Source organism: Rattus norvegicus, chromosome 3, assembly GCF_036323735.1.
Source record: "Rattus norvegicus strain BN/NHsdMcwi chromosome 3, GRCr8, whole genome shotgun sequence".
Classification (NCBI taxonomy): Eukaryota; Metazoa; Chordata; class Mammalia; order Rodentia; family Muridae; genus Rattus; species Rattus norvegicus.
In genome coordinates this window covers 158,652,530-158,665,158 of record NC_086021.1, presented here as the reverse complement: position 1 = coordinate 158,665,158, position 12,629 = coordinate 158,652,530, and the positions used below count along the sequence as shown (strand labels likewise).

Below are 12,629 nucleotides of genomic sequence, written 5' to 3'. Positions count from 1 at the left end.
GAAAGCCCAGATATACATGATATGGAGGCCCAAGTCTCTTTCTACCACCTTGGCTGTTTGGGAAAAGTTGCCTCACAGAGGACCCTCGTTTTGCTCTCTGTGAATAGGGTTGGGAACCCTTCTAGAGTGATATAGAACCTTTCTGAACCCAGTGTGATGGCCATTATTATCTCATTGATCTTCTTGTTTTAGAATTAAGATTTTACAGGTAAAAGGAATGTGCCGGGCTACAATGGCATCTGACCTCCTCCCTTCCTCCATTTCTACCCTTCCACTTATGCCCTCCTACTCAACTGTGATAAAACATGGCAATGAAGCCTTTCAGCCTTTCATAGGTCTGTGAGTGGATCCCACGTTCACCTAGCCAGGTGACCCTCCTCGTGTGTGGCTGATCTTCTCCTGAATGGTGCTTAAATTGGAGTCACTATTCAAACATGACTTTTCACTTACAGCCTTCATTGCTATCAGTAAGACAGAGAGTTGTGATGTCTCCAGAAGCTGGGTAATATCCAGAAGGTGTGGTATAAAGTCATCTCTGGTTTGTTTATTTCATTCTCTGTCACACCTTAATACTGCTGAGTATGTTGTTTGGCTTTATGTGCTTCTGGTCTTAAGCTTTTTCTCTCAACCACATCAGTCTCTCCCTCCATTGGAGATTGATTTAGAGAGTCTAGTTCTAGATGAAGACTGGGGAGAGGTCGATAGAAGGATCCCTTCTCTGTTTGGAGTCCACACCTGCTCTAGGGGAACCCACAGGACAGGTCATAATAAAGAGGTCTGTGTCCCTAGCTTTTCTTCTGCCACAAGTCCCTCAAAGGAGTGCTCTGTGATGGGTTAGCTATTACCAGGTGTCCTTGCTACTGGAATTTCAGTTCTATCTGAGTTGGGGACAGTAAATGCTACCTCTGACTATTCCTAGAAGGGCATTGGCTTCAGTGTTGTAAGACTGACTTAGGTCTAGATTCTGTCCTTTCCCCAGCAAATGCCATGCAGAAAGCTTTACTGAGTAGTTTCTTCATCTAAACTGAGGATAGTGACAAATGTGGCAGAAGACTCTTACAAATGCGAAATGCAATGATTTTGTAATGCGTTCTTCAAATACAAGATATATGTTATTTTAAAAGACCCGTTGCTAGGGAATGAATAAGATGCCCTGTGAAGATCTGATTTGGGATGTCAAAAGAAGATGGAGTTTTTTCTTGAAATAAAAATGAGAAGAGCTTCATTCGTTAGGGTTCTACATTATCCTCCCCCACTTGATCACCAACTGGGCAAATACAGCTAAAATGAACCTGATCTCTTTTCTGAATTAAAGATTGTCCACAGTCAGTCACTGTCTCCTGCTGCTAATTACCCAAGGTTCTCTGGAGAAAACCAATAGAAACATTACCTCATGCTAACAGGAAATTGCAGAGCTTCTTATGAATGGTTGGCTAATTCTGCCCTCAGTGCAGAGCCAACTATAACAGGTCCTGCCTGCTCATCAGGAACATCTCAGCAGCCCAGTTCAATCAAGAAACTGAAATCACTTAAACTATGTGCAAATCATACCCAAGTGACAAAGATGTTCGTTCACGTGACTTGGAGGAATTCTAAGTATCTTGACCCACCTAAGCATCTTGACTTGCTGAATAAAATAACTTGAATCTAAAGATGGATTCATTATGGTAGAAACTGACGCAAGTTGCTGCTTATTATGAATTGGAGTCATGAGTTAGAGACAGGAGTCTTAAGTGTTACAAGCAAAGCACTGTGAAGACAGAGTACATTAAGTCAGATTGTGTGGCATTATGCTCCTCACACAAAAATATGTAGCTATTGTATTGCTCTCCTATTTATCTATTCAGATTGCTCTCAAATGAACTAACTTCACTGAAAAGCAAAGCATGTAGCATTGGTAGACACAGGAGCCCTGCTGTCTGACATTCGCACCATGACTGCCCAAAGCACCCTGTGTTTACTGTTTTTGCTTCCTAATGTATGCTTGTGTGCTAAGCAGACACAGACTTTTCTCTCAAGCCAGAGTAGAGGCAGACCTGAGCTCTCTCTGCAGAGGGCTTGCTTGTGAGAGAAGAGACTAGGTATAGTGCCTAGCTGAAAGGACTGTCATTGTATAGCTTAGATAGTTGCAGTGACTTGGAAAAGCTGTGACCCAATGGCTCAGACAGCCTGCTATTCCTGACAAGGAGAGAGGCAGAGAACTAAAGGTATTGGCTCCCAAGTAAGTATTGAAGCCTTGCAGGTTGTATCTTTCAGTTGTGAATGTGCATAGCTAGGGAGGGCAGATGTGCATCAGGCAATGGAGGTGCATAGAGTGAATGACAATGAGCATGGTGAGAGTCAGGACTATACTGTCCTTGTGACTCTTCATAAGTGACTTTAGTGCCATGACAGTGAAGGTCTGGTAGTAGGAAGCAAACTCTTTGTCTCTCAAGGGTTAGGATCCCAGTAATTCTCATCCTTCATGGAGTCTCCAACAAGTGTGGCCATGGTGAATCACAATAGACTCAGACCTCCAATGGCTGGTCACACTGCCTCAATATGGCACTGTTCTGCCAGGGGTAGAGCCCTCACACAACATTGACAGCAGCATTATAGAAGACATCAGGGAGAGAAGAGGAGATGGTACACAATACCACTGCCTGGGACTTAGCCTTGCTTTTACCTCAGTTGTCTAGCTTTTCAAGGTTTACTTTATAAAATCTGCCAAACACGCTGTTATTTAAAAACAACAAAAAACAAGCAAAAATAGTTACAGTACCAGTGACAAAACCCTGAATAATTATCTCTTGACCTTCCTCCTGGAATAGAGATCAGTTTTCTCCTCAAGAAGATACAGGCTCGTCCTATCACCCTGAGTTGCTCCTCTTGCCATTGTTTAGACTTTAGAAGCCCAGACAAGCATCACCCCCTAGAAATGCCTCCAGCCTAAAGCCTCTGCCCACAAACTCTATATTCTGCCTAATCTAGCATTACCCTGAAGGTTTCCCTTACCATACATCACTCAACCACATACAGACATGTGAAGCTCCTTGCCCAGTGTCCTGTCCCTGGTGTGTGGGCAGCAGTACTAGCCTCCATTGTTCAGGAGACTGACCAAGGCCATGGCCGTGATGCCCCATTCTTCATCATTACTGGGACAAACAATGCTCTGTGATCCCAGGTCCTGCCTACAACAGTTTTCATCCTGCTGTTTCTCTCCACACGGAGGTTTGACATTTTCCTGGGGTGCTCAGCAGGCTGATGTATTCATTACTACATTTACAAGCTTGTTTGGAGGGATGCCAGTAATCTACAGGCCCTTTGTGTCTGTGGGTTTAGCATTCATTGCTACCTTGCAGGTCTGAGGAGATAAACTCAGGATCACAAAGGTCTCTTGTTCTCTACCCTTTGGTCATCTGAGATTATCCTGATGACCTGGAAGGCTAGCTGGAACTATCACAGCCATGGTCATTTCTTCTGATGCATCCGATATTCCCAACGTAAGAAAGCAGAGGGGATGCACAGCCTGGCTTCTTTTAAGGGATGGTTCCACTGTTTTCCTGCAACTTGCTTCGACTCAGGCTCAGAGTTGCTATGTCAAAATTAACACTCGAGTCAAGATATGTCAATATGTGTGGCAGTAAATGTGCAACCATAAACTGGAATTTTAACCAGACAACTAGAGACTCAAAGAGACTCTGAAAATCCTTGAGAGGGAAGCTAGCCCTAAAACTCAGGCTAAGTTGTGCCTATGGCCAGAGCTATGGTGACCACTTACCATTTACATTCTAGGAGTTACTGGCAAAAGAGGGTTGTCCACTGATGTTGTTCATATCCTGAGTCCATTCTGCATTGCAGGGGATCTCTAGTGATTTTAGAGGGCAGGCTTCTGACTAGGCTTGAGGGATGTTTTGCTCAGCATGGAAGAGCTGTTCATGTTATCCTGCTTAACCATGTGACCTGTCTGTAAGAATTGGGCAGCCATCCAAGTCTCAGTAACTTCTCATAGAGAAAAACTGGGACACCTGGTCAAGTGGGTGCAGCTGGCTATGTAAGTCCTGCTTAGATGAGGAAGGGCACTTGGGGGGATGTCTAGTAAGATGGAGACACCCACAGAATAGGGGCATATTGTGAGTTCCAGAGACTTAATATAGGAGGAATTAATATAGGATGAAGTAGGGACTCCAGTGAGGTAGGACATGTCATATTTTGGGAGACCTTAGTGTGGTATGGACACCTGATGGCAGGATACTTCATGAAGTCGGAGACCTTTTGTGAGCCAAGGATACCTCATAAAGTGGGAACTTGTTGTAAAGTCAGTCTTCTCAAGCAAAACATATAGGAGGAATGAGGGAGGTGAAAAAGTCATTTCTATGAATGGGACAGTGATAATCAGGAGTACTACAGCCATCTTGAAGGAGCATGGGAACCAGCCATAGGAGGGAAGACTTCCTAAGAATTGACTTAATTTCAGGTCTCTCCATCCTGCTCCCTACATTTCTGGCAAAGTCAGCTGAAAATATAGAAACCCAAACATCTCCCATGTCTCTAAGCATTGCATCTCACTGGCTGTGTGATCTGGGCCATTTCTCTTGCCATGGATTGCAGCTGAGGTGCAAAATATGTACAAAACTGAGGAAGCTAACACCTCTCCTTGGCTTCATGAGATATTAGGGAATGGACTATGTGTTTTGGGTCTCTGCTATTCAACAATATGGTTGTGAGAATGGATTTTCATAATATTTTAATGGGCTGCTATGGAAAAGACACTTTCCCTTGACAGGGTCAAGGGTATAAATACCAGAAGTAGCACCCTGTCACCGGTGGTAGGCCAGGCTAGGACATTTCAGGTATGATTTTGCCCTCCCATAACACCTGCCAACGTAAGTGGTGTTTCGTGTGTTCATTTTTCTGAACTTCAGTTTTCATCTTTTCTTATCATGTTTCCTGTAGGATGCTAATAGATCGTATCCAGGTGCCCAAGGAATGGGTTGCCCATATAGGGCAGGCTACAGGAAGATCGTTCTGCTTTTCACAGCAGATATTAACATAACAGGGCCTTTGAGGATGTCATTCACCTACTTCCCCTACAGTCACCAAGGCTATACTTTTTACTGCACTCTTCTGCCCACTAAACGTGCTACACAGCTCCAATCCATGAGCTCTAACCCAACTCCGCATACACGTTTGATCATGATCTGTATGATGTCTGAAATAACCTTGGTTTTCTGGACCTGGAGAATTACACAGTAGCTCTTGAGAGTCGATAGCAAGGACAGCAGCCTTATAAACTGATGTTCTTCTATGTGGAAAGACAAATCTTGGACACAGTATGTAGCTGGGCTAGCATGTGTGGACTAACTTGCCTAGACAGACTGAAATTATATATTTACCAAATCTACCAAATGGAAGTTTGAGCATACCTTGAGTTTAAAATGGATCACTTCAGAACAAGCACCCCTCCACATTTTGTACAATGGTTCATGAGGCATAACTCCTGAGAGGAGTTGGGCTAAAAGTTGAAATGATAAAAACAAACTGTGAAATGGCCATGAACAATCCTGACAATATTTAGAGTCATCCACCTACTATACCTATTTATACCCATTGTTGTTCTCTTGGACCCAAGTGGTCCCCAGCAAAAGTATGAAGCAAACATTTTCAATTTTCCTATCCCAGAGACACAGTTCAGAGAGTTCCAAACATTTGCCCAAGACCACACAATGAAAAAAAAAGTATGAAAAATTTGAATCCAGGTTAGGTTGACCTCCAAACCTATATGTTCTGTATGTCGAGCTCACTCAACTCTCATTAGGGAGTATCTCTTTGGACATAATAGGTACATTCTTCCTAGAACTATGTTACTTAGAGAATGCTTGAAATTATCCCTCTTTTTGTTTGTTTATTTGCTTTGGTTTTCGATTTTTGAAACAGGGTTTCTCCATGAAGCACTCACTGTCCTGGAACTTGCTTTATAGGTTAGGTTGACTTCGATCTCAGAGAGATCTGCCTGCTTCTGCCTCCCAAGGACTGGGACTAAAGACCCCACAGTCAAGCCTGGATGATCTTTTTTTGAGATGAATGCTATCAACTCAGGAAAAGTGATTTTGAAAACATTACGAGTTCAAGGTCAAGGAGAGCAGTGGCACGTGGGAGAGACTAAACTTGTTATTATTCCAGGTAGGAGTTCTTACCTGTACTACACATTGAAATTACCAGGCTGAATTCTAACTAGTTAAGTCAAGATTTCTAGGTCTGTGATGCTAGGATTCTAGAGACTGGGGATATTTTAGGTACTACAGGGAGAACTCCACACAAAGGGTTTCTGTATCCTTTGGTGGTGCTCAGTGTGGACATTTATGTAGCCAGGACTGTGTGATTCATGATTCTTGCCCTGCAAGGTCACCCAACCACAGTTTCTTCATGCTGGCTGGCTTTTCTACCAGTAAAGCATGAAGTAAATCATCAAAACAGAGCCAAAACATCACCATTCATCAGAAAGAAAAGTCATAACCAAACAAGCTAAAAGATAATTTTTGTTAAATAATGAACACTCGTAAAACAGCAATGACATGGTATTAAAACATCTGTGATTACTTATTTCTCAGCATTCATCTGGCAACTGAAGCAGCATGAAGCAAGAGTTGCACTTAAAAAATGACAAGAAAATAGCCATTCATTTAGTGGACAGAATAAGGCCCATCTCATTTCCGGGATCTCCAACATTGAAGCTCATGACCAGGATGAACATCCAGGAGTTAAACACCTGGTGTGTCTTCACAGTTCCTTTCCCTCAGGCTCCCGGGGAAAACACTGGGTTTGTTTTTGAGAGGAGCTGTGGTTTCCTCTCCTTTAAGATTAGTGAGGCCCCAGAACTGTGTATTGCTGGGTATCTGCAAGAAGCCTGATGCTCCAAGCTGAGGCAGCGTGCTGGGACTGAGCAAGGCCAGGGTAGGCATTATGCTCCTCTAATTCTGCATTCTCAGACAGGATCCATCTGTGGACAGAGAGACAGAAGATCTCCCAGCAGTTGCTTTCCTTTCTTTCTCAGCCCCACTTATTTCTGACAAGGAAGCCACAAAGATGGGGTACACACAGAGAATTTAAGCGGGCCACAAGCTAGTGATGACATGTCTTCTGCATTCTGCCTATTGCACCATATTCCATAAAAAATAAACATATTTTGACTGTTTGTATATTGCTAATGGGGTGTTAGTCCAGGCACTGGCAGGCTACAGAGCTGGCTTGTCATCCATCCAGTAGACTTTATCCAGGGGCAGCCACTGGGATGGAATCTTTGGAACTTCCATGAGGAAGAATCAGCATTCCTGGCTGCCTGGTGCTCTGCACAGTGCTGAAGATGAAGTTGAAGGATAAAAACAAAGGAAGTCCAGGAGTAGAAGATTCCAGGGCATCATGGAGTTGTCCGGCAATCCCTTGTACTGTACAGTAACACACAGATGTCTCTTCTCTGCCCTCATACATCTGGCTCAGCTCCCCCTCCTTCATGCCAGCCTTTGGAAAGCTCACAGGTGGTTGTTTTTGGAGAGGTAGGCAATGAGGGCAACAGCTACACCCACATAGATGCCAGTTCCAATCGTAATGGACAGCACTGCCAGAAATAGGGCCCTCCGGGAGCTGGTGCTGGCCTGATGGAAGTCTCCTTTGGCCACAGCTTTGTTTGTCTGCAGTTAGCAGAGGAAAAGAAAGGGAGAGTGAACAAGTTAGAATGGCGAGAGTTCCGCTTGTCTCCTTCCCAATCATTAACTTCATTGGGTTACAGACAGGTTCCACCAATACAGGCAAGGACACAGGGGAACAGTATTTATTCTCATAAAGATTAGACTCCAGGTAAGCCTCTAACTTAAGAAAAAAATAACATATAGATGGTGTTTGTCACTGCTCCCCACATGGCAAGTCCCAATTCTCTCATGTCTCAAGGAAGTCATATCTTGACTATCAATGTGAGACCACTAATGTGAAGGCAGGGTCTCAGGAACGATATACCAAGAACAATTTCTAAAGCACATTTCAACCCCTGTAACCCAGCAGAAGCACAGAAGAGGAAACTATTTCTCATTTCCAAGAGAGAAAATTAGAGTGTATTGTTAAATGTATCCCAGAAGGCTCGAGGCACCATTCTTTGGAGTGCTGTGGTACCCTTGATTCCTGACTGCTCCCCACCCCTACTAGGATTGGTAACATTTATCAACTGGTAAAAATATTCTGTATAAGGCCTTCATCTTTGTGCTTGAGCACTGGGTTACATAATGAGACATTGCCTTAGTTGCATTTACGCTTCTTGGGGTCATGAAATAAAGTGTAATGTAGACAGTAAGTATTGGCTCAGAATCAGTATTTTGAGGCAAACATTGTAGGCCCTTCTCTAACTTAACTCTTCCTTGTTATTTTTCAAAGTTAGGACTAGATACACTAGCCAAGAGGGGCGGGAGCAGGGTATTGTGAGTAGATGCCATTCATTTCCATAAGAACTCTGGAAAAGGTTTTGTTTGCTATAAGATATGAAACTCCTGTGTAAAACATAGTCCTTCTTGTCTGGAGATATGGCTATGGGGATATCTCTATAATGGGTGTCTTGAGGCTAGGGAAAATCCCAGAGGTGATTTCAGAAGCCTGTGTCAATACTGAGGGGCCTCTGAGCCAGTTCTAGAAGCCCCTGCTCTAGAATTGTTGAGGAACACGAGTGTTTGCTATACTTTTGCTGGCTGGGACCCTTTGCTATACTACACATGTTCCTTGATTCAGGAAGTGGAGTACTGTTAGTATAACTTGTAGCACTATGAAGGGACTTCCTGAGTCACATGGCTCATGGACTAGTGAAATGGATGCAGCCAAGACACATGGTCCCCTGTAGCTCTGAGTGATGCCCAAGAAGGCTAATCCTATGAAGCAGAGGACACTCTAGTTAGTGTAAAAATACAGCCTGTGGAAACCCCTAACTCACTTTCATGATCATCCCTAACACATCTGTATTTTCTCACTGGCACCACTTTTTAGGGTGAAATCTGTGAAATTTCTGCATTATATGTAAGTACAAGAGACCATACTATTCACTTAATGTAAAAATAATAACATATGTCATGAGCCTTAGGTGGTCAGACTTGGAGATAACGTGAGTTTACATTTTCCACAATCTCCTGATTCTGATTTAGTGAGATAGGAAATCTGTGATCTGTTCATAAGAACTCACATCTGCCTATGAACCCCTTCTCTGGATACTGACTTCGGAATCTTGAAAACTAGTTGTAGAGAGACTTTGTTATAAGCTCCACCTGTCAAGAAAAATGCTGATGGCTAATGAGCTGAGGCAGGAAATAGGAGGTGGGACACTGGCAAGAAGAGTGAGGATTCTGGGGTAAATATCTTGAGAATAAATGGAGACACAGGGAGGGATTCAGGGGACAAAATGAGCAAGACAAGACCAGGAGACAGGCTGAGGAGATGGATGAACACCAGCAGGTAGGGGAACTTGGAGACACCAAGGGGATGCTGGGGAGACTAGGAGGAAGAGGAGGAAAGCAGGCCAGAACTAAAGGAGAGGTAACTAACTAAGTGGTTAGACATAGAAGAGATTGAATGGTTAAATAAGTTAAGATCTAGTCAGGGAATAAGCCAAAATATATGGCCTAGGCATTTAACAATAACTTAGTAGCTTCAGAGTTGTCATTATGGGGGCTGGAGTTGGAAAAGGAAAACTTGGGATTTAAAAATTATTTTTATATCTAGCCTTTATTTTTTTTCCTCCCTCATTTCTTGTCTTGGCATTGAGCTTGAAAGCTAACCATGGACAAGGTTCTTGTGAAGCAGAGTTGAGGGAATTTAAAATGAGAAGCCTCCAAGGACAGCACTAATTAATTAATTAAGCTATAATTAGCTGGGTTTCATTTTATCTTGCAATACTCCCAAACACTCCAATGTCCTATAACATAATTCACTGTAATTGCCCTTCTTGGCATTAACCCCAAACACCCCTGAGACATCGGCAATCTGCACAGCTTGCCACAGCCTGGTGTTATACCAGCCTGGTAAGCCTGGGATAGGATGGAGGAGGGGAGGCAGAGGAAGCCCAGTGAGGAGGGTGAAATTTATCTAATCAGGACATTTCTGCAGAATCTTCTGAGTGCCACTTCTGTATCTCATCAGAGTTTTACCTGTGGGTACTTATTATGGACCAGGGCCTGTACTTGCCCTGTCCTCTGTCATCAAGAGGAAGCTCAGAATATGCCCATAAGTGGCGGTGGTGGTAATGTTGGTGATGTTGGTGGGCAGTCAATAAGTATTAATGGATGGCCAAGTATATAGGTGCTGAAATATCTCCTTCAAAAGCCATGCATACTTTTCCCTTAGTAATTGATCTTTGTTTTTCCAAGGGCAAAAGAAGGGAGTAGCAGTTTCCTCAGTCTTACACTTGAGTTCTGGTCCTGTTCTGAAGGTTCTGAGCATAGGGAGCCAAAGCACTCATACCCAATGTCTCCATGTCTGAGACTCAATGTTATTCCTTCCTTCTCATAGCCTGCCTTAGAACTCGCTCTCTATTTTTCTTCAGTTCTTTAACGTTACTTCCAACTCAGGGTGTGTGACAAGAGGACAGTATAGGAGAAATTGCCAAAGCATCAAGTTGGTAAAGTTAAGCTGTACTTCAACAAGGCACTCAACATTTGCTTTTCCTAGGACCGGAGAGTTCCTGGGGTCTCAGAGCCATGAGAACAGTACATTCATCTCAGAAAGTAGTTAAGTGTGGTTACTATTATGGCTTTCTTCTTGTCCTTTTGGGAAAAGAAATGCCTCTGTCCTAGCTGACAGCATCGGGGTCTAGGACATGTTTATCACTACATATGGAAGTAGGAATACTTGACCTATCTGCAGGTGATGGAGGCAAGACTGTGTGCAAGTACTTTCTTCACAAGAAAGGTTGGCTTAAGTCAAGTAGTCCAGTTGCTCCTGGCCACTCTGTTGAGGAAGGGAAGGAGCAGGGACAAGGGACAGATGCAACCAGTGCCTCCAGGCAACGTAGACAAGATGGGGGTAGGGAAGTTGGTTGGAATGAACGGTGCCTAGAATAATTAAGAACTCTTATTTATCTGTACTCTGTCCTACACAAGAAACTTCTGTGGCAAAAGTGAGTGTTTAAAAAGCCCACCATAAAGCTGGCCTCAAGATATCCTATGGGAGTGGAAATACTTCGTATTTGAATGTGAACTAGCCACTTGCTTGATACCTGACATCACTTATTGCTCTCTGTCCCAGAATAGGCCTCAGCCTTCACAGTTTAGAAATTTGTGCAATGTCCATCATTGGTTCATAAGAAACATGCCCTCTCCTATCTCTCTGGCCATAAGCAAGGCTACTCCCATATGTCCCAATTTCTGTGGCTAGAGGTCTGGAAGAATTGGCTTGGCAGTTCTAATTTGAATTTGGTTGTGGTCACTTCACTGTCCTGTAGATGATGTCTACTACCTGGGCTGGAAAAACTTGGAACCTGTTCCCTAGTTTTTCCTGTTCTTTCCTTGTGCTGAGTCTTCAATCTTTCCTCAGGATTCAGCACTCAGATCCCACCTTGCCTCAGTGGCTACTGGCATCCGATTCTTGATTCTTCCTTCAGGTCTTTCTGCCCTCAGTCACCTTCCAGATAGACAACTTGTTCACCTTCACTGTATCTCAAGATGTTTCTTCTAGGATGTCCAAATGATAGGGCTGCCCCCTATTCCTAAAGCTACTGGGAAACTACTATGTGGTTGTTGGGAGAAAGTAACTAATACTACTACAGAGGCATACACAGGTTGACCACCTGAGACATGCTCTAGATAGAACAGAATCTAATCTCACCCGGCTTTTAAGTATAACCAAATTCAGCCTCCTGAGCTAAGAGACTGAACCTCAAGAGGACCACCACAGGTGGCTTTTCTCTAGTTCTTCCTCTGTTACTTTAGAACCCAGAACTTTGAAAGCCACCAGGCTAAAAATATACTAACCACGAAATACCCCCACCTATCTATATACACCTTCCTGGCCACAAAGATGTTATGAATCACAAAGTCATTAGAAGCCTGGTTAGTTAGCATACCCATTAACATAGTGGGAAAACTATCACTTGCACTTTCTTCAGGGGATTAGGGACAAGATCTCTTGTGTCTGGGTGTTTATTTTCCTGCCCTTTAGCTAACATGTTGTAAAAAATGTCTATCATAATACAGAAAGAGCAGCCAGTTTACTAGTCCGGAGTATCAGTGGCTTGCTCTGTACCCTTGCATCTAGAGGAGTAGGGCACAGGGAAGTCTTTAGCTTCACAGTCAGTGCTAGAGCTTCTATATGCTTGAACACTGCACATGTGGATTTCAGCCCACAGATAAATAAACTGGGCCGGAATGATAGCTTAGATTGTAAAGAGCTTGTGTGTTAACATGAGGACCTGAGATCAACCCCTAGTTTGCTGTGGCAGTGTATACCTGAAAATTCAGTGCTGAGAGGCAGAAACCAAAGGATTCTCGGTGCTTGGTGACTAGCTGTCTAGACAAATTACAAGCTCTAGTTTTAGGGAGATACTGTCTCAAAAGTAAATAGAAAGTGCTTGTGGAAGATTTTGGATGCTGACTTCTGCATCTACAAGCTTCTGTACACATATGTGT

General features: G+C 43.4%; 1 protein-coding gene across 12 annotated transcripts in view; it reads right to left on the bottom strand.

Moving 5' to 3' along the window:
- The window catches only part of Syndig1 (synapse differentiation inducing 1), a 203,701-nt gene that overhangs the window by 30,016 nt on the left and 161,056 nt on the right, over nt 1-12,629 (bottom strand). For 10 of the 12 annotated variants that reach the window (XM_017591918.3, XM_039105477.2, NM_001025020.1 and 7 more), the window contains one exon: nt 6,506-7,667. The exons of 1 other annotated variant lie outside the window; for it this stretch is intronic. In XM_017591918.3, the coding sequence (XP_017447407.1) occupies nt 7,509-7,667 (159 nt within the window). In that variant the 3' untranslated portion in view covers nt 6,506-7,508. Of the gene's footprint in view, nt 1-6,505; nt 7,668-12,629 lie in introns of those variants that run through there. One more of the 12 variants, XR_005501940.2, reaches the window with a different exon arrangement.